Source organism: Solenopsis invicta, chromosome 16 (assembly GCF_016802725.1).
Source record: "Solenopsis invicta isolate M01_SB chromosome 16, UNIL_Sinv_3.0, whole genome shotgun sequence".
Classification (NCBI taxonomy): domain Eukaryota; kingdom Metazoa; phylum Arthropoda; class Insecta; order Hymenoptera; family Formicidae; genus Solenopsis; species Solenopsis invicta.
Window position 1 is genome coordinate 21,465,304 of NC_052679.1, and position 21,399 is coordinate 21,486,702.

A 21,399-nucleotide genomic window follows, 5' to 3' on the forward strand; every position below is an offset into this window, starting at 1 on the left:
GGATGAAAAAGGTGTTTAGAGTAATCAAAATCTCTTTACAAATTAGATAATTATTTTATTTATCTTGATGGCTAGGTATAAAATTCTTCAGTGTTACTTTTTCCTAAATACCATTTGTGTTACAGTATTTCCCGTCTGCCCACCAAACTGGAACGTATCCGTAGGAAGTTGATTCACGAATTCGAAATCTGTGAATAATAATCCCATTATCATAACGTAGATTCCAAGAGATCACATTCCAAGAGATTATCTTCACATTATATTTCAAAGATGCAAAAGACGTGAAATGTAATGATATAAAAAAGTGACAATTTCTTTGTGAGAAAAACACTTGTCTTTGATAAAATAATTGGAAAAATCGCACATGTGTAATAAATTTGATTAAATATTATAATATTATAAACAATAAATAATAACACAAATAATATTTGAACTATTTTAAAGAACAGAGATATTAAAATTTTACTACGTTAATTTGATTAAAAATGTCATAATTATACTAACGACTCTCAAAATGTTTCAGTAATTCTTCTTTGGTCCAGTTACAGGATGTTAAGACAAAATATCCACCTGGCAAAAGGATATGGTATATATTTTCTATATATTTCTGTCGCTTTGCCATCGGATCTTCTGGATTTAAACTAATAGCGTCGTAAGTGCCTTTATCATGGACAACTTTAAAATCATGCGGTAATGTGTTATCGAGTATATCGCATATCTCTATCTTTACATTCGGTAAGTTGTTATCGTTCAGCACTATGCGGGCCAGATCTACTCCTTTCTGTGAATAATCCACCCCAGTCAAGTTCGCGAATCCTTCTTTCGCAAGTTCCACCAAAGTCATCGCATTACCGCATCCTACGTCGATTATCTTATCGCTCTCTTTATTTAAATCCAATTTCGTAGCGATCCATCTACAAAATAACTTCCTTTATATCTATTCTAATATTTTTCGGGTTTTACAACAATCTTCATTCATTTTTATTTGCTTTTGTCTACTTCAAATATTTTCAAAAAAGTAAAAATTACTTTTACGCTAATTAAATTTTCAAAAAAATTGTTTTTCTTTAGTATCAGAATTTTTTCCACATTTCGTATTATATAAAAATTATGAATAACAATATCAAAAATTTGTTTACGCAAATAAAATTATACTAATAATATCTCGACTACAAAATTTTGTACAATTTTTAATATACTATTCTAATAATGTCGAATTGCGCGAAAAAAAGATCAAATGGAAGAATTATAACACTTCAATAAATATTAATTTATTATACGTATTTTAAAAATACTTGTTAACGTAAAAATACTTATTAACATTAGAATTATCAAAGCAGTCTAAATAATAAGTGAGTAATTAATTTGCAAGCATTTTTTACATCTTCTAAATTCTTATTTTTATTTTTTTCAATTATTTTTTCATCTGTATTTTGACCAGGCTTGGGTAGTAACTAGTTAAAAAGTTAAAAGTTAAGAAAAAAGTTAAAAAGTTAATAACTTTTAACTTAATTTAGTTAATTTTAAATGTGTTAATTTTTAACTTTAACTAGTTATTTTTAAACATTAACTTAGCAAAAAAATTATAAAAAATTAATGTCAAACATACACGAAATCAACTTCAAATCGTTCCTACCCGCTTTTGCACTACTAATTAATTTTTGGACATCGCATTGACGATAATTTACGCAAACGCAATTGGAACGAAAAACGAATGCTGAATCTTGAGAGCGAATAAACAGTAGATATAAATGAATTGACTCACCGTTTACCGTTGGTAGCTCGATTTCGTCTAGCTCCGTATGACGACGGAGTTTTTAAACGTTTGAGATCCAAAATCCTCCCTCACGATGATTCGTCTTGATTCACGCTTGGCAACCGTTCGTTTTCGGTACTTCCTGGTACTCCCGGTACTCACGTGCGTCGGAAACTCGGGATACGAAGCAACGAAGAAGATGCGAAACACGATTAAACGCGACACGACTTCGCACCATGCATCGTATGCGACACGACGACGACGGATGTTTGCACGAACGCCCGACATTTTACTTCACTTTCGGTTCTCTCGAAACACTCACTCGCGTACGGAACGACGAGAATGCGAGTTGAAATACGCTGCGACGCACCGCGACCTTCCGTCCTTCTGCCTAACCGACCAACTCCTGCCACTGCGTAGCAGCGTGACTGGCGCGTGGCCGCGCCTGCGCGCCGCTGCGCCACTAGCGCTGCCGCTACGCAGTAGCAGCAGTCGGCCGGTTAGGCAGGACGGCGGAAGATCGCGGCGTGTCGCAGCGCATTTCAACTCGCATCCTCGTCGTCCCGTACGAGTTTTTAACGCAAGTGAGTATTTCGAAAGTACTGTGGGGTGTCGAAAGTGAAGTGAAATGTCGGGCGTTTGTGTCAACATCGTCAGTCGGATACAATGCATGGTGCAAAGTCGTGTCGCGTTTAATAGTACGTTTCGTATCATTCTTCGTTGCCTCGAATCATATCCCGAGTTTTAGACGCGTGTAAATATCAGGAGTGTTTAGAAAGGGCAGAAAACAAAGGATCGTGCGTTTGCCAAGTGTGAATCAAAAGGAAGATCGTCTTGAGAAGGATCTTGGATCTCAAGCAAACATTCGAGAGCTGAGGCCGAGACGGAGCTGAATAAATTGCGACCAGCGGCGAAAGGTGAGTCAATTTGTACTTGTATTCGTCTCTACAACTCGGTATTCGCGTCTTGTCCTCATTATGCTCACATAAATTATCGTCGGTATTTTTGACAAACAAAGCACTTTAAATATATTTTTTATATTTCTTCATAAAATAAACTAAGGAATATCTCCTAAAATTTTTTATTCGAATCACTCTGTATAGTAGAAATAAAGACACAAGTTAATCATTGATAGTTCTAGTGTTAATAATGTCGAAGAGAAGATAATTATTAATCAACAATCGAGAATTGTTTTTAAATCTATATGTGAGCTCACGATTATCCGCAGTAGAAAATACTATCGTGCGCGAGATTGACGCTGGCGGTGACAAAAACGATACCGACGGAGACGATAGGACACCGCTCGGGCTCGCAGATGTCGCCACCAGTGGCGCGCGGGGGAACAGTCTCGCTCGCGTCGCGGTTGTTTACGTTTCCGCGGGAAAGCCCATCGATTTTCGGTGCGGTGCTGTTTACCCGCGTGTTGCGTGCCGACTCCTGTTCTGGCTTCGCTTACCGTACGACCTTGCGCGTGTTGGCCGCGCCGAACCATACCTCACCCACGTCGCCGTGGTCGCGGAAGTTGTCGAGCTCCTGCGCGTACGCGTTCTCCCAGCTGCGGCAAGAGCGGGCAACAGAGGGTCAGAAAAGCGGCGAGTGATGCACAACGGGTGTTACGCGATCACGGTACGTATTACTTACTACTCGTGAGTGCCCAGATCCGAAGATGCCAGCTCCTCGCTCGACCGTTCTGTCATTATTCCACTGTGGTTCGCCGAAGCCTGACTGTACGTGACAATGTCGATTCAGTCGGGTCTCGTGATGCTCGTGAGGCACGAGTGACCTGCTTGGGTGGTACCGGGCGTAGACTTCAAACGGAGTAATCGCGATCTAGTTAATTGCGTTGTCGTAAAAAATGAATTGATTGTGAATCGGAAATTCAACAGCAATATTTATTCACGAACCGGTCTAACAAGATCAACGTGGAACAGGGGATTTCGTTGCTTCGAAATTTCGTGACTAGATGACAGCACCGGTTGGATAGTCTCTGTGACAAACGCACGTTTACTTTTTAGAATAAAGTTGTGCTGTATATTTCAAGATCCAGATTACGTTTATATGGATCATTTGTTTACGTTTTATTCACGTTATGTATACATGGATTTTTTTTTATTGAGACAATGCAAGCAATGTAAATGATTCTATTAAATATGAGATTTTATCGAAAAAGCAGTTTTTTTTTATAACTACACTAAGTATTAAATTATTCTAATAAGACTAATTTTAATATATAAAATTAATAATTCTATCATAAATTAGTCTTTTTTATGTTGCATTGGTGTTGTTAATATTTTTTTAGCGTATTGCATAGTACAGGTGTTTTCAGCGCTATCTGGGAACCGTAATGCTAACCGCAAATCACACAGTCACCAACGAATTCATTCACATTACGAGAGAATTCTTACGGTGAATTCTTTCGTGAATGTATTCAGGAATTCGCTATAAGAATTTATTTCAAGAATTTATTTCAGGAGAGAGATGGATTTGCCAGGAGTTTTATAATATACAACATTAACATGACAGTGTAATGAACATGTGACAGAAAAATCGAATGCATACGTTTTAATTTTGTTGTTCAGTTTTCACTCGTGTGAAATTGTCGCCATTTATCTAAGAAAGCAGATTTTGTAGAATTAAAAGTCTTTAATGAGTCTGTTTACATAGTTTTTACCTGAATGCGAATATATACATTTGCATGCGTTACGTCGAATCTAACCTAACCTATTTGTGGAACTCAAATTTTATCTTATCTAACGGTACGATCTACATGTCATTGTAATAGTGCACAACTGACAACTCACAACTCTCGTGATAACTTTTAAGTTGCAATTTTTAATTTTTTCAGCTTGGGTTATTAAGTGCTAATTAGACATGAGCATTAACAGTCGGTTATCGAGCCTGTTGTTTTTCGGTAAGTGAATGGACTTCAATATTCTAAATTATATCTTGTAGAAACAATAACGTGAACGAACTGTCAAGTAACGGCAGTATAGAATTGATAAAATTCTCTTTTGATAAAGTTCTCTCTGCGAGCAACATTTAGGAATTTATTAGCTATAATGTTAACAATGAAATCAATATATATATTACATCTTAAAATGGCACACAATATTAATTACGTTTTATTTGTAGATTTAAAAAAAAATATATTATAAACTTTTTAAATTTAAAAGATCTTTTATAAAACGGGATATTACAGTAAAAGTTAGATTTTGTGCAGTTTTTTTTTTTACTACAAATGTAGAACAGTTTTACATTTTGCTTCATATTTTATTTGTCCTTGAAATTTTTGCTATATAGAGTAATCAAATAAATACTAGGTAATTGTAATATATTATTGTATAGGGCGACAATGCACGAAATCTACTGCTGTAACACGATGTTACGCTTCTGTTGCTGCAAATCCAGCAGACCAAGACGGTGTAAAACCAAAAACTGGTATATTAATGTTGAATATGGGTGGTCCTGCCAATATCAGTCTAGTCCATGATTATTTATTTAGGATAATGACTGATCGTGATATGATCCAACTGCCAGTTCAAAGGTTTTAATCGAAATTTTATGCATGGCTTGTACACAGAAGCGGCTATATAGGAGAGATCTTTTATAAAAATATGTTGCAGTAAATTAGGTCCTTGGATAGCTAAACGCCGTACTCCAGAAGTGCAGAAAAAGTATTCTGAGATTGGTGGCGGATCACCAATTCTACAGTGGACGAATAAACAGGGCGAGCTTTTATGCAAACAACTGGATAAAATTTCGCCTGAAACTGCGCCACATAAACATTATGTTGCCTTTCGATATGCAGATCCTCTCACAGAAGATACTCTTGAGAGGATACGCAAGTACGGTTATCATATTTTCTTAGGTGTAATGCAATCCAAACATCTAACTACATATAAACATGATTATGGAAAGATGAATGTTAGAAGATAATTTGAATGAATTGCACCTTTCCTTTTTCAGCGATGGAATACAGCATACCGTACTTTTTTCTCAATATCCTCAGTATAGTTGTTCCACTTCAGGTTCCAGTTTCAATGCCATATACAATTATTACAGGTCTAGGTGATTATTTTATTTAATGCACTTTTACTATAGATGAGACTAGTTATAGATCGATATGTGTGAAAGGCTAGTTGAAGTTATCTGTTTTCCATGTATTTATTACAGGCATATTTATTCAAAATTAGAGATGCGGCACGTGTTCCTTATACTGTATATGTATATTTGCAATACAGAAAATTTTTTACGTTATATAAAATAAATTACTGCCTGTTGTTTCAATGTATGAGATATAATAAATAAGAATAAGTAGAAAATATGTTAAGATATATGTACACAAAACGAATCAAAATTATTTTGCAGAGAATTACCAAATGACATGAAATTGAGTGTAATCGATAGATGGGCCACACATCCGCTTCTTGTGAAAACATTTGTCGAGAGAATTAAGGAGGAACTTGCACAATTTCCTAGCGAAAAAAGAGACGATGTGATAATTTTATTTTCAGCTCATTCCTTACCATTGCAAGTTATTATCACGATTTATTTAGTATATTTTGTCTTATGATCTCTTAGAAATTAGTTTGATTTGTCTTTTCCTATAATTACTTTAGGTTGTAAACAGGGGAGATTCTTATCCCTCGGAAGTTGGTGCCACAGTTGCATTGGTAATGAAGGAATTAAATAACTGCAATCCATACAGCTTGGTGTGGCAATCAAAGGTATATACATAAATGTATATACTGTATTAAAATTAATTTAGTCGGTCTAGAGAAAGGCTTGCGTTTTACGCATTACGTATTACAAAATCTATATATTTAGGTTGGACCTTTGCCATGGCTAGGGCCTTTTACCGATGAAGCGTTAAAAGATTACGTTAAACAGGGCAAGAAAAATTTCATTCTGGTACCAATTGCATTTGTAAATGAACATATTGAAACCCTTCACGAATTGGACATAGAATATTGCAGAGAACTTGCCGAAGAAGTAAGAAGTGCTGCCGTATTTTACTATCTCTAATGCGTTGAAAAGAGAATTTTATGTTTAATTTTTCTAGCTTGGAATTGAGAAAATACGAAGGGCCGCCACGCCGAACGATCATCCTGTTTTCATCGACGCTTTGACAGATATTGTTGTATCTCATCTTAGATCGAAACAATCTGTAAATCCTAAATTTTTAATTCGGTGTCCTCATTGCGTAAATTTAAGTTGCGATGCCAGCAAAAAGTGGTACGCTAAGATTTGCAAAAGTTAATGGTATTTACGACAATGCCCGGGCAAAATTATCATAAATATTATATTTAAGTGTAAATAATAATTAATTGTATAATTTGCTGTATCAATTATATGTAATGTTATATAATGGTTTGTTAATAATTGAATGAAGGGATCTAATGGAATATATATGTATATTATATTTGTGGAAACATCGGTGCAATAATATCGAATAAATTATAATGCTTGTTTCATTTCGTAAATCCCTTGCAAAATTCCTCTAGAGATCGATAACTGAAGCAGCTTTATTAACAAAAAATTTTTATTTTTTTTTAAGGACATATTGCTAGAATGTTCAACAAATTGCTTTTGTTTTTATTTATTTCTTTATTTATGACATAATTCAAGATAGTATAATATCTGATTTTTAAGTAAATACAATATCTTCAGTTCTTATCAATCATATTTTTTGTTACTTTTCATTGTTTGGTGTATTTTATATGTTTAGTGCATTTTATTTTTTCAACGAGGTAAAATCACGATTATACATCATGTGTAGAATCAGCGATCTCGACACTTCTCCTTTGCTTACTAGCTGCGTCTTGTAAAAACATCACGACAATCAGGCCGTAATAATTCTATTATTCCTATACAAGAAGATTACTGCATGTCAAGCTTGATAGATCAGACCGTAATAAACCTATTATTGCTATACAAGAAGATTACTGCATTTTACATATCAAGATTGATAATTTTCTCTACATAGTTGCTTACAAGGTGCTTGCGATTTTGCGAATATTTTATACATCTGATTCTTAGTATAGAGGTTTTTACATTTGTTAAAATTTTGTATTAAAATTCTATTGAAAATTTATGCTAATGCATTTTTAACACTTGAAACTTTAGACGTATTCGAAAAGATATAATTATACTATATATATGCATTTAAATATTATATATAATTATTACGCTCTTAGAAATAAAACGCGAAATATAGTTGCGAATAATTTAATACTTTTTATTTAAATCTATTTCGATGTTTATTGGTTTTGTAGTTTACTTTAATCGTATTAAGTTATAAACAAAAAAATATTTCTAGAATTGATTACCTTTATTTTTAGAAACTCCGTGCGATGAGATTAGAAATAAATATTTAAAGTTTAAAAAGCTAACTTTTATTGTATGTGCAGTATTTCAACTCTCCACTCAAGATTTTGTTTTATCACTCTCTATATAGAATAATATTGACCTCTTTAATATTTGGTCAAAATATATGAAGAAAATGTATTTAAATTTCTTTTGCAGAGTACTCAATATATTAAATAGTTGAGAATTTATTATTATGAATTTCAACATACTTGAAAAAAATAGAATTTATTTTTATTAATAAGGTTTTCAAGAGATTCTCTGTGCATTTTTGAATTATCTTTTTATTTATCTCATTTCTTCGATTTTATACGTTATAAACTAGTCAGCATGTCGTTATATTGACTCAAATTCACATTCTACTGTGTAAATACTGAATATTTAAAAAAATTTTTTATTTTTCTTTGCGTTTCCAAAAGAAGATATGAAATACGATTGATAACAAAAAAATCTCGATTTCTTTCCGATCACGACAATACAAGGATCAGATTTTTTATTGCGTCAAAATAGGTATTATTAACTATGGAGAATAACGAATTATCGCGAATGATATAGTGTAGTAAAGATTAAGTTACAAAAAATCAAATTAATTAATAATTAGTAATTAGTTTCATTTTAACTTACGGTCACACGTAGAAAAACGAATTAATATATCGCTTAATATTACTTTACACCGTGTAAAGTAAATTTAGTTTTACTTTTGATAAATATTTAATGATGCAGAATCGACATGTTACTTGATATCAAGTAGGTAACAAAATTCTAGGCAATAAGCATCTTAAAGGGATGCTAAAGTGACAGAATTATCGACATTACAGGTTTGAATTTTCTTTGAATCTGTTTTACAGAATTGAAAACTTTTCTACATGTTTAAGAGAATATTCTATAAGGTTAAAAAAAGTATTTTTCCAGAAGTTTTTAGAAAGATCTAAAAATTAACAAATTATATATAATCTTTTACTACCTAATAGTTTAATAGTTTAATAATATTTTGATATCTTATAAATTTAAAAATATATATTTTAAAAATTTGATTTTTTTTTACCTTTTATTTGATTATACGAAAATATTCTTTTAAAATAGACAAGACCAAACACTTTTAAATTCTGTAAAACTAGTTAGTACTATTTCAGCAGATAATTTGAACCTGTAATGTTGACAATTCCGTCACTTTAATGTCTTAAAATATATTTTTATTTAATTATTTTGGATTGATTGTAAAACTATTAATGTTATTATTGTTGTCAAGAAACTTTTTTTTTATTGCAAGCTATATTAATTCTTGTGAAGAAAAAATACCGAGTTATTTCGCGACTAGATAAATCAATTTTATTCAAAATATATTGCCTTAAATGTTTTAGAACATTTTAGAATAAAAAAAGTTACTCTAAAGGATCAATACATATAAGTATATGTATATATATCTATTTCTAAAGTTAATCGTTTGTCAATCGTATTTCCAGGTATGTTCAATATTTTATGCAAATTTTATAGATGTTTGTTTCGTCATTGGAATAAACAATTATAATGTTTTTCAGTTTTCGTAAGAATATACGAACTGTCGAAAAAGATTGTATTTGTTACATTGGTAATGTTACAAATATCGTTTGATATTAATTTATTCGCCGTTATTGACAAGCTTAAAATACCTTTAAATATTCGATAAATAAATCATACATATAAAAATGAAGCAAATATACCGTAGTCAAATGATTATTACCGAATTATTTTTCTCTATCTGTATTTTTTGATGATGATACGTTAGCATCTCGTATGCATACAAAAACGTACGTATTATAATAAGATACAAGTTGTAAACCGTTTCATTATTTAAGTACATTAACTTTAAATAAACATAAACATCTTTTCGCTTCGATTTTTTGCACTGTTTGTTTCGACTGGAGTACGAGCGAGGACGGTCGGTTCCCATTAATTCAGTCATTCATTATTAAACAGCAAATAAAAGCGTCTATGTCGCATTAAATTTAAGCTTGCCTCAGCACATCGTACAAATTCTTCGATTTCTTCACAGGTTCTTTACGACGAGGGGTTTATCCCAGCGACAGCGTCGTCGTCGTCGTCGTCGTCGCCGTCGTCGTCGGCGGAGTGCCGCCTCCACCACCACCACCACCACCACCACCACCACCACCACCGTCGCCGCCGCCGCCGTCGCGCTCATCGGGGTATCGAACGTGAGTTGCGCGGCGCTGCCTGCCGCCGCGGCGCCGGCTGTATAAATGCGCGGCGCCGGCGGCCGCGCTCAGTATGTGTCATGCTCTGCGAGCGCGCGCGTCGTGCGTGATGGCGGCTCGAGTGCGGTTGAAGATCCGCCGCGGCACCGGCGTGTCGTCGCTCGCCGTTCTGCTCGCGGTGTGCGCTGTGTTGGCTCCTGCCAGTGGGATGTTCGAGCACCGGCACTGCGATCACCAGCATCCACGGGCGCACGAGGTAAGCGGCACGCGTTCGCGAGCATCGCGAAGGGCGATTCTAACCTCTTCTCGCGCACCTTCGTTTCCTCGCTTTACTCCTCGCTCTGCTTTCCCCGCCTGCGCGCGTACGTGACGTCTTTCGCACACCTCGCGTTATCCTCCTCTCTGAGACTCTCTCGCCGATATCTCGCGTCCGGGTGATCACGTTTCTCACGTATCTCATCGTTCACGTCGAACGAATTTTTACTTTGCTCGAAGGAAAGTCGGAGTCGAGCGCGACCGATCCGGCGGCGCGCCGTTACTCCGCGGTAACAGTGTTTGTCGCGTGCGTCCGCACGTGTTCACTCCGCGTCTCTCTTTCGCGCACGTCGCGCGATAGTCGTAGCCGTTCCCCAATGGGGATTGAATCGCGCTTAACGGCACTCGCGAATGCGTTTCGACGTTTCCCTTAATTGCACAATTTCTCGTAATATTTGAACGGGCTAACATGACGTAAATGGTGCGCAGCTCGCTGCTACGAATTCGCTGAGGTGAACGAAGTCAGAGTTGCGAATTGCATTGGGACGTGAGATCGGTTAGTGTCGTTGACCGCGTTCGCTCGTAGCGATGACAAAGACGCGCGTGCACGTCTCATTTTCGCGCGGCGTTTCGACGCGCCATTCATACGTTGCGCCGATAGAAGGAAGACTTCGGTGAATGTTTCCATGCGCGGCGTCGGCGGCGGGAGGGGGGAAACACGTGTTTTCGGAACAGCACGTGCTGCTGCGGGATGTCTCGGCGCGTTGACCTTCCGCGGATTGCGGCGTTTCACGGACAATCGAGCTCGATGACGCTTACCCGTACCTGTGTTGACATTTAGCAACGTTCTCGGAGCGTATCGTTAAAATCTGAGGTATTTTTAGAGAGAGTCATTGAAGTCAACGTGGGTGTGCGAGATTCGTCAATATTTCCCCGTTTACCTCCTGTTTTTTTTTCCACGCTTGATTGCACGTCACGTTGATACGCGATTCGAGACTCGCGTACTGTCGAGCAACGTCTGTTGTGCTGTATAAGATATTAGCAGTCCAATCTCGAAATAATGCTCTGCTTATCGTGTGGTCCTTCGAATCTGCACAAAATCGGTACAAATTGTATATTTTTGTAACTACAAGCTGTTCTAAATAGAGAAGAAGGCGGTAATATGGTAACTGTTTTTCTTTTATTGAATAACTTGATTAATAGTTAATATTTTATATTGAAATTGTTATATTTGTCAATGTTTAACAGATTAAAATTAAACGAATAATTCCATAAGCAATTGTTAGAACCACCTAATAATCATCGTAATGTCCACAGTAGCCATAATACTACTTTCTCTTCTAATAAAAATTCTTTGAATCCGTGTTACGTTCGTTGATTAAATTAAATTAAAAATACTTAACGTCCGTTTATTTCTAAAATAATTGAAAAATGAGAAATGAAAAATGAGATTGCAAAGAGTTAATATATGATTTTGGGCGGGAGCAAAATATTTGATTTTATTCATGAGCAGTAAGATTTATTGCTTGCTATTTGAGGCATGAAATCGTTGCAGATAAGATAGTAACTTTCATTGTTTGAAGACTAATTTACCTCCATCATTTATTTTGCCATTGGTTTACGCGAGTCGCGTATACTAATTGTCCGTGTTGTCATTTTGAGGAAAATAGAATTAATATTTGTGTGAGATATATTTGTAATGTGATGATTTAACTTCCTATTAAGTGCTTTTGATGTGTACGTTGTACTTTCGAGGATCATTTACGTTCCATCTCTTGTTACGGATATCGTTTATCTCATTAAATCTCCATCATTTGCTGTAATATACGTTCTTTAGACTATATTGCATAATGTTGCATAGAACGAACTTCGTTGATACTTGATGCTTAATGAATAATTCATAATTATTGTAATAATCATATCATTGATGAATGTTAATTACATTAGTTGCAAATATTAATTGCGCTGTCGCAAATGTTCATTGATCTATAGGGTATTCTATTATCTGACACCATTTTACTACTATTGGGTAAATTTGGTAAAGCAGAAACAGTTTCGGTAATTAATGTTTATAAATGAGATGCCATTTGTTTTCTAATTCAGCTTTCTGAATTAAATCTTTCAATCGATTTTGTATTTTCTGTTTTAGATTGACTAGAAGGTTCGGTTATTCAACAATAATTAATTTTCAAAATTAAAAACTTACGAAAAGATAACTTTCAATCTTTGATTAAAGAAAAATTGATTCCACTTTGATCAAAGAAATCCGTGTATGAAAGAACGACGAGATTGATGGAACATGTTATATCGTATGGCTTGTATCGTTTGCTGGGTACTGTAATAGTTTCGAATTTTAATTTCGTCCTTTGAACACGGACTATTTTTCGCATGACGGAAAACAATGGACAAATGCGACACAAGTTTCAAAAACGTAGATAGATGGACAAGTCAGCCATCCGTTTCCTTTTCCGTCTCTCAGCCTCTTTTTACCGCCGAAAAAATAAACTCAATTTTCAGGATTGGAATGGCTGGTGTGCGACTGATCCTCTATTCGCGGAACGAAGTAACTTGATTGACTTTTCATTTGGTTAGATTTGACAATTTTTGTTTGCGAAAATAATCAATGTAAAATTGTTCTTAATAAAATAAAAAAACGCAGCATTCCTTAATTTACAATCGATAAGCATAAGATTTTCTTCTTTCACCCCGTATAAAGAAAAAAAAAAAAACAAATGGACTTTTGTAATTGTCAAATTTATATCAATATTTATATCAAAATCAATATTTATATCAAATTTCTATGAAAATTGAATTTGTGATACGTGAAATTAAAAATTTAGTGACAATTTTTTAATTGTATTTATCTTGAACTCTTTTTATTATTCTACGGTGCAAGAGCATTTTCGTATCACTTCAAAATACAAATCCGGGTCAAAAACATATTTTTCTCCGGGGACCCGTTTATTTTCTTGCGCTAAAAAATAGTTTTCCATTTCGACACGAAATTGGGTGAAAAACGAGAATATTCGGTAGCACGGTGTTGTGCCCATGGGCGCAACTTCAGGGTCTAACGATTCTATTGTTAACATGTACTGCATATGAGTTTAGGTACCATTCAAAACAAAAATGAAAAATCTTAACATTCAATGTTTTGTTTGAAGAAAATAAAAGGTAAATACACTCTGTCACGCGGAGCGTGCTTTAAAAATATATGTCTGAACAACGTAATCACACGTGATTGTCCGTTAATTTTCATTCCAAAACTTCATAACAGCGCATTAAACAAATTTTTGAATGGTCGATAAATCAATTTTTCCCCCAGTTTACAGTTGGGATTTATATTTACAGACTAACCAGTTTCTAACATTTTGATGAACAAGTCGAAATGCACGGTGGCGGTTTTATATACGTATTGAATGCATTCGTTTTAAAGGATCGTTTCGGGGAGAATTTGCATGCGAATGCAAAAGTTTACGATCGTCCCACTCGTGCTTATGGCACCTCATGCGCTAGTATTCGGAAAACTTTTTTATTTGGCGGTCTCACAGTCATCACGCACTGATTTTATGCGTTTCTAAGGATGCAATTCATTATCTCGCTTTGCTCCGTATCTGACGATAAAAGAGATACAGAATTATGCGAATTGTGTATCTGTAAGCTGGCGCTTAGCCAAACTGTTTACGTGCTCTTTCGTTAATATAGGGCGCGTTCCAACGTTTGCAACGCTCTTAACCCTTTGGGCCCCCCCAATGGGATACATGTTGTATACATATATATCCCATCAAGCGCTCCAAGATACTGCATTTGCCATATAATTCTCGTTTTACCTTAATAAGTAGAAATTATTCAAAATAGTTATTAAAGAAAAAAGAAAAAATTGGGCCCCAAAGAATTAAAATCATCCTTGTTGTTTATCGAATATTAAATGAGGATAAATAATTCTCACGAACGTTGCAAGCGTTAAGTGGAGCGTGCCTCTAATAATACGGGAAATAACGGTCTTGCACAGATTGGTATTATGTTGGGTAGCGTTAATTTATTTTCCTCTAAATTACGTTGTGCTTTTTCTTCTTTGCAAAAGGTGCGTAATAATTTACGCAACTGTTAGAAATTTTTTCTCCTTAATCGTGATTATAATACTAAAAAGTTTTACGAAAATTAATTATTCTGAATTAAGCTTATGCGAACGGGAAGATCGGATAAAATCTGAATCGTTCGTATCAAAATTTAAATCTGTTTGACACGACGACGAAATTGCACTCGTAACATCTATAAAAGGGATAATTGCATGTAATATCTCGCAATTCGCTTGCGCGGCGAGAAGTGTCGGGTTTTCATTACGATTATCCTCGTAATTTTCCCCCGGCTGCGCGAGAAGAACGTACCGCGCGGAGTGTCAAGTTTTCATTACGATTATCGGAAGTACTTCGCGCTCGCTTGCTGTCGCGACGAGAATAAAAGTAAAACGAAGGTCGCACGATTTCGTAGGAAAAACTTTTCTAGTACGGGCGCTTCAATGAAAGTGTACGCGAATGGAATTTCACCATGGCACACGTATACGCGCGCGCTAGCTCTCGCAAAGTCCGGTATTTTTCTCCGGCACTGATTTATTTACGAGGCGGTCGGCTGAAATCTCGTGTGCAGAAAGGTTATTAAGAAACTCGATTCCCATCGAAGTTTATGGGCTTCGTGAGACGTGCAACGATATATGCGACGGTGAGGGGCTTAAAAGGGAGGACATCGTGGAAACCGGACACGCGAGCTTTACGTATTGCATTTTTCCGACGATCTCCCCTCGGCTCGGATCAATCGATCGACGGTACTAAGTTCTGTCCGCACAGACAAATTATAGACAGTACATAGAAACAATGATGGATTTATCGACGATGGTATATTTTTATCCGGCCAGTCGATATTTACGCACGTTTTATTTGAGAAAATTTTATTTTATAAGCTTTTCCACGAAGTATTCGATACAATTTTTTATACGGAGATAGAAAAATATATAAATGCGTGTTTATTTAATTCCAGTTGTAACAATTTCCAAGAAATTTGTATGTGCTACGTGAAAATATTCGCAGTAATTGACGTTTATTGCTTAAGTGAGGACCTGTTGTTTCATTGTAATTTTATTTTAAATAATATAATTATGTTATACGAGTTTGAAGTTAAAAAAAGAGATTCCGTATATATAATAATTTCCAAATACTACAAAATATTTTTATTAAATATTACTATCTAACAGTGTTAATTTTATACTTAATAACAGGTTATCATTAAAAATGCGCATATATTACGAGATTAGACTATAAGATTCATTTTAATTGTTGATTGTTTTAAACTTGACGGATTTTTTCAGTTTTAAAAAGAGAGATGATGACGAATTGATGAAACGCGATATTAAAGCATAATAATGAGGATATATTCTAGAGTATAAATGCATTTATGTTATCCCATGCGTGGACGTTGCAATCTTTCGAAAGCTAACACGTTGCAAAATCTTATACTCAATATAACGATTCAAGGATACTAAGGAACTTGCTGATATAAATACAATTATATGTGTATGTAGGAGGTAACAAAGAACAATAAAACCGCTATTAGTCATGCAATGAAAAATATATTTTTTTTAATTAATAGAGAGAAATTTAGATTTATATTCACTAAAAAGAAGTTTAATTTTAAAATAATTGAAATATTTTATTTCTGTTTTTATTTCTTAAATACTTAAAAAGGTTTTATTAAACATTTAAAACTGAAATCTTTACAGCATTTAAATGTTTTAGTGTATTCATTCTAAATGCCGTTTAAAACTAAAATATTTTTAAGTATTTAAAAAAACAGAAACAAAAGTAAAATATTTTAATATCTTTAACTTCTTTTCTGATCTAGCATTGATATGTAATTAATTATAATTATAAAAACATTATAGACATTATATGATATAATCGAATTAATTATATAACCATAATTACAAGAAATCGGTGATCGAATTTTTTTACGAATTCTAATAATAACGCGTAAAATATACGTTATATATCAGAATTTATATTATAGACTCGCATATGGCTACAAAATGTGCATATTTATAAATCCAAATTTTATAAACTTACTTGTGTGTGGAAAGATAATGATTCACATGTAGTTTTGTAATCTGTCCATCTGGCGCTGGCTAATTGGGATCTTTGCAAGTGCATATATCCACACGCAAGCGCTCGATTAGCGCCGACGTTGACAAATAAAAATACTGCAATGTAAGTCGTTGCATTCGATCGGAAATAATATCGCATGCAATAAGAATCATAGCTAGAAAATATCTCTCGCAATCGTGTGAGTTTACCGAACTGTGAAAAGTGAAACGTAGCAAGACGATAAATCTGAATCTAGAAGTAGACTGTAATGTCATTGATAAAATATGTTGTGGCAGTTCGTTTTGTTAAATATTTACGATTTTTTTACGCGTTTATTAAGTAAATATTGAACAAAATGTTTTAATATATCTAAAGTAAACAAGAGATACATTATTTATAATTTAATGTTCCGCAAAGTAACCATATAATTAAACATTAATCTTTTATTAATTATTTCACTTTTCGCGTTATATTTTGCGATATTATAATATATTACACAAATTGAAATTTAAACAAAGGTTTTTGACATAAATCTAAAAAGCAAAGTTTTTAATAATTAAAAAAGTTTATAATATTTATATGAATATGAAATACACATTATTCCATTTATCATTTGCATATTAAAATTTTATTCGTGTAAAATTATATTTATAATGTATTTATAATGTTTAACAAATAAGGAATTAATGTATACAAATTATGATTTTCTATGAACGTAAATCTAGATCGAGAAGGATTTAAAAACTCGAGGCACGCGCGATTATGCATTTTATCCCGAATGCAGAAACGTATACAAGCTTCGAAGCACTTGCGCCAACCGCTTTAACATACACGTATTAACAGTTAATCAGGTCGGGCATGCAGCACTTCTCATTAGTAGCTTCTGATTACGCGGCCTACTTAAATCAGGGTGCAACAAAGCTTTCTAAATTGTTGTTTGAATATTGTATCACTTCCGCATGCGCCGGGAGATGGAGGATTTAATAACAAACGTATCGCGTCTATAACTATGGGGTCATGCATTATATCCGGGACGGTATGTTACAGCAGCCGCGGCGCGTTGAACGGGTAAATTAAATTTCATCTCCATCACGTTTGTAACAATGGTGATCTGGTAACGCCGTGGCTCTTATCAATAGGTAATGATTATTACCCGCGCACAGTTTCGCGTCGGTTCGTATGTCGCTTGTAACACGCGCTTCATCCGCTCTCGTCATCCCAATCATTTCATCAAAACATCTACGTGGCGCATCCGTTCATGTTATCGGCGTTTGCTGTCGCTATATCAGTAATCAGATGACGCACTCTACAATAACGAGTTGTACATATGTATTACGCGAAAGCGATGAAATATCTTTCATGCAACTAACATCTTTCATTATTAAAGCTCTTTGTGATGCATATGTATTTTAACTACTTATATAAATGTGTAACATTCTGAAACATTTCTTCATGTGATGAATACTTGGTAATTTCATTTACAGTTACATTAGGTAATTCCATAAGATATCAAAAATGGAAGAAATTGATAAAATTATTTATAAATTATAACTTGATATTAAAATTAAAAAAAAAACGTAATATAGATTTAATTGGTTTGACTTTTGCGATATTTGTTTAAAAGTATCTTTAAAAAAAAACTGCTGTTTATTAAATCGCTGGAAAAATTAGTAAAATTCCAATTTTTCCAAAAAATTAGTTTTTTTGTGAAAAAGTGCTGTTTTTACTGTGTAAATGACACGCCTAATTTTTACTGTCCATCATATTTATATGATCTACAAAATTATGTAATTTAATTTTTGTTAACATTTTTATTTTTCTTTCTATTTCCGGTCCGACGCACGGACCGGAATGTGGCGAGCTACGGATTCAAAAAAATATATGTGGGTAGCTACAAAATTATATACCGTGAAATAGGGTGATTTTAGCACTGGTGAGATCACCATGGTACAACACTTTTTAATTTTAAATTTTATAGCGTACTCATATTTACTACTGTCACGAGAAACCATGATCTAAAGTTATTAAATCACATTTTTTCGTGACAGCAGTAAATATCAGCTTGTTATAAAATTTTTGAATTTTGAAAAGTGTTGTATCAAAGTCACCCTTTTTATAATGTATTTTGATAACATTATATATTTATCCATAATGTATTCATTGTAATTCTTTAAAGGTAATGTTATTGCTTAACATTTCCGATAGCACAAAAATCCAAAAGACGTCACAAAGATATTCCTTAGACGTTTTTCGGGCGTCTTTACAATATCTTTCAGACTTTTGGGATCTTTTGGGAACTTTGGGATTATTATCACATAATAATTTTATTTAACTTTAGTTAAAAGTGTACGCAATCATTTTCTTTACAGAATAAAGCTAATATTTTACGAACACATGTAAATTTTTCCAATAAATTTTCTACATTTGGGAAAACTTCGAAAAAATCTGCAAAAAAATTGAAAAAAAAATCCGTTTTTTTTTTTCAAGTCTTTAAAACTGTACTTAAAAGTCATTTTTGAAATTATAAAATATGACGTATTCATATTGACGTATTCATATGTGATATCAGAGTAATTTTACGCAGGTAATGAATTATGAGAATATTGCCTGTAGCAATTAACGAAACAGTGGTGTGCGTTAGTCAGATAAATTATATTTGTACCATTACGTGATTAGGAATCAAACTGGAATTGTGCTATTTGCTTCATAATTTGATGAAGATATAATATTTGTACCTCTGTATGCCTAAGGCAGAATATCGCGATGGCAATGGTTGGTAGGCAACCAGAACTGTTAACGAATGTCGAAATAAATCCAATTTTAAACTCGACGGTTACAAATGATTGGATGAACGTGTTCCGGTAGATAACTTCGATGAAACGTTCCTCCATTAATTGAACTTGCAATCAAGTCGAATTCGTTTAATCTAGACTGACTCCGGGCTGAGATTAAACTTTTTACGTTTGCGTAGAACGTTTGATTGACCTCGAACGATGAACCGAAGATACGTAGTTGCGAAGGATAAATTGATTTGATGTAACGGATATCTATCTTTTTAGAGAAAATGTTCTCGTCTTACCCTTCTGACTCGCTCGCGAACGACGTTCTCAAAATTCTAAACACGAAAGGAAACGTGCAACTTGATTTATTAAAAGAAATTTCATTAGAACCAGTTCCCGGGGTATTTTGGGACTTGCCTTGTACAGCGAAGAATGGCATTCCGTACGCGTCCAGATAGTTATCAGCTGTGCACGAACAAAAGCAAATTAAAATGCCTTTAGAGTCGCTTTCCACGTTCGCTGTTGTTGGGAAATGCAAACTTTCTCCTGGCAGCAGCCTGAGAATTTAATAAAACGAATCGCTCACTCGGGAGTAGTATAACGGTGTAACCTTAACCTCGATCAAAATAGTGGGACGTGAAATTGGCGGAGTCGCGCGTCACCGGAGCCGGATTACGTATTGCCTTTGCGGCCGCTTTGAAAGTTTCGGGGCATCGCTCGCTTCGAATGAAAATGGATGGCCGGCCGCTCTTCGTGCGGCGCGACGTTCTCTCTTTTTTTATTCCACCCCTTTTCTACCGCTACCGCGCTTGTTCTCGTCCTTTTGCGTCCCGTTTTTCCGTCGCTTTTTGCCCAACCAACTTTTGCATCCCTAGGGACCACGCGAATTGCATAGCCATGCATATTCGGAACTTTCTGCCGGCGCGGCACCTTCGGTTCATCCTTTCGTTAATAAAGAACGGCCCGTTTGGGACATCGATTCGATCGGAAAAACTGCCAACTAATTTCTCGCGTATAGACGTATCGAAATCCACTATCGCTTGTCTATGCCCAAGTAAAAAAGAAACGCGATTTGTCCGTAAGATAACATTTTATTTGGCCGACAACACGCGAGTTTATCGGTATAATAATCAATTTTCTGCTAAAACTGACATTTGTTGCAAATCTGCAAATGTTTGATGTTTTTTTTTTTTATCTTGTACACATGTGCAACTTTTCACGCGATAATTAAATTTACGCCATATGAATTTCAGTTATCTCCAATTGCATCTCTTACACCTTTTTTTTCGAAAGTCTGAAATTTATTCATTGGAACCTAAAGGATCTTGGACGCAAATAAATGTTAAGAGAAACTTTCCTGTGGCGAGAAGCATATTTACTTCGTACAAATATAAGCCAAATAAGAAATTATTAGAATCTTCTGCACAGTCACAGCGTGTAGAAAGAACTTTTATTTTTCTTGCATGAGACTTTATTTGATTCTCTCGACAATTCGAAGCCAAAGAGATCACTCGTACGTTTTATTTCTCAGGTGTTACTTTTAAAATTCTTCGATTTGCATACTACGACTCTCACCGTGTTATTATAGAAACTTTATTGGCATAAATTCCGCAGTCAGACCGCATAAATGTGGTCGGTTGGCTGAGCCGTCTGTCTAACGACAGGTCATAGTTTTCGTAGGAAACGTTCCGGATTAATCACGGCGGATTGTTTGAACAGACAATGGCAGTCACGGTAAACTCGAGGCGTGGGTGAATATGGTTCAAAGCAGCATGGTACGAAACATTTCGGGAACGCCGCCACTGCGCTAATTAGTGGACCATTCGCAGATGAGCTTAATATTCCATTTCCGCGAAGGCGGCCGCGTTTTACATTTTCTGCCCCGCGTACCGAGATATCGCGTCTCAGCCGCTGTAGTT

The 21,399-nt window shown here is 34.9% G+C and overlaps 3 protein-coding genes across 5 annotated transcripts in view; 2 read left to right on the top strand and 1 right to left on the bottom strand.

Moving 5' to 3' along the window:
* Positions 1–34: 34 nt before the first annotated feature.
* LOC105193224 (EEF1A lysine methyltransferase 2) lies at positions 35–3,736 on the bottom strand. The gene is made up of 4 exons (XM_011157593.3): positions 3,398–3,736; positions 3,213–3,311; positions 505–914; positions 35–188 (listed from the first exon to the last, which is right to left on the bottom strand). The coding sequence occupies exons 1-4, from the start codon at positions 3,451–3,453 to the stop codon at positions 94–96; spliced, it is 660 nt and encodes a 219-aa protein (XP_011155895.1). The 5' UTR covers positions 3,454–3,736; the 3' UTR covers positions 35–93.
* LOC105193223 (ferrochelatase, mitochondrial) lies at positions 3,187–7,219 on the top strand. Of its 2 annotated transcripts, XM_039458989.1 has the most exons (10): positions 3,247–3,382; positions 4,228–4,512; positions 4,602–4,667; positions 5,102–5,300; positions 5,380–5,601; positions 5,723–5,824; positions 6,125–6,290; positions 6,376–6,483; positions 6,584–6,748; positions 6,819–7,219. In XM_039458989.1, exons 3-10 carry the CDS (start codon positions 4,628–4,630, stop codon positions 7,014–7,016), a joined length of 1,200 nt encoding a protein of 399 aa, XP_039314923.1. In that variant the 5' UTR covers positions 3,247–3,382; positions 4,228–4,512; positions 4,602–4,627; the 3' UTR covers positions 7,017–7,219. The 2 variants fall into 2 exon arrangements, with proteins under 2 accessions (XP_011155894.2, XP_039314923.1); XM_011157592.3 differs by lacking the exon at positions 4,228–4,512 and having other exon boundaries at positions 3,187–3,382.
* Positions 7,220–10,304: 3,085 nt separating this feature from the next.
* The window catches only part of LOC105193225 (leishmanolysin-like peptidase), a 269,152-nt gene continuing 258,057 nt past the window's right edge, over positions 10,305–21,399 (top strand). Inside the window, exon 1 of one of the 2 annotated variants that reach the window (XM_011157595.3) lies at positions 10,305–10,570. In XM_011157595.3, coding sequence (XP_011155897.1) covers positions 10,388–10,570 — 183 coding nt within the window. In that variant the 5' untranslated portion in view covers positions 10,305–10,387. The remainder of the gene's footprint in view (positions 10,571–21,399) is intronic. The other variant, XM_039458987.1, reaches the window with a different exon arrangement.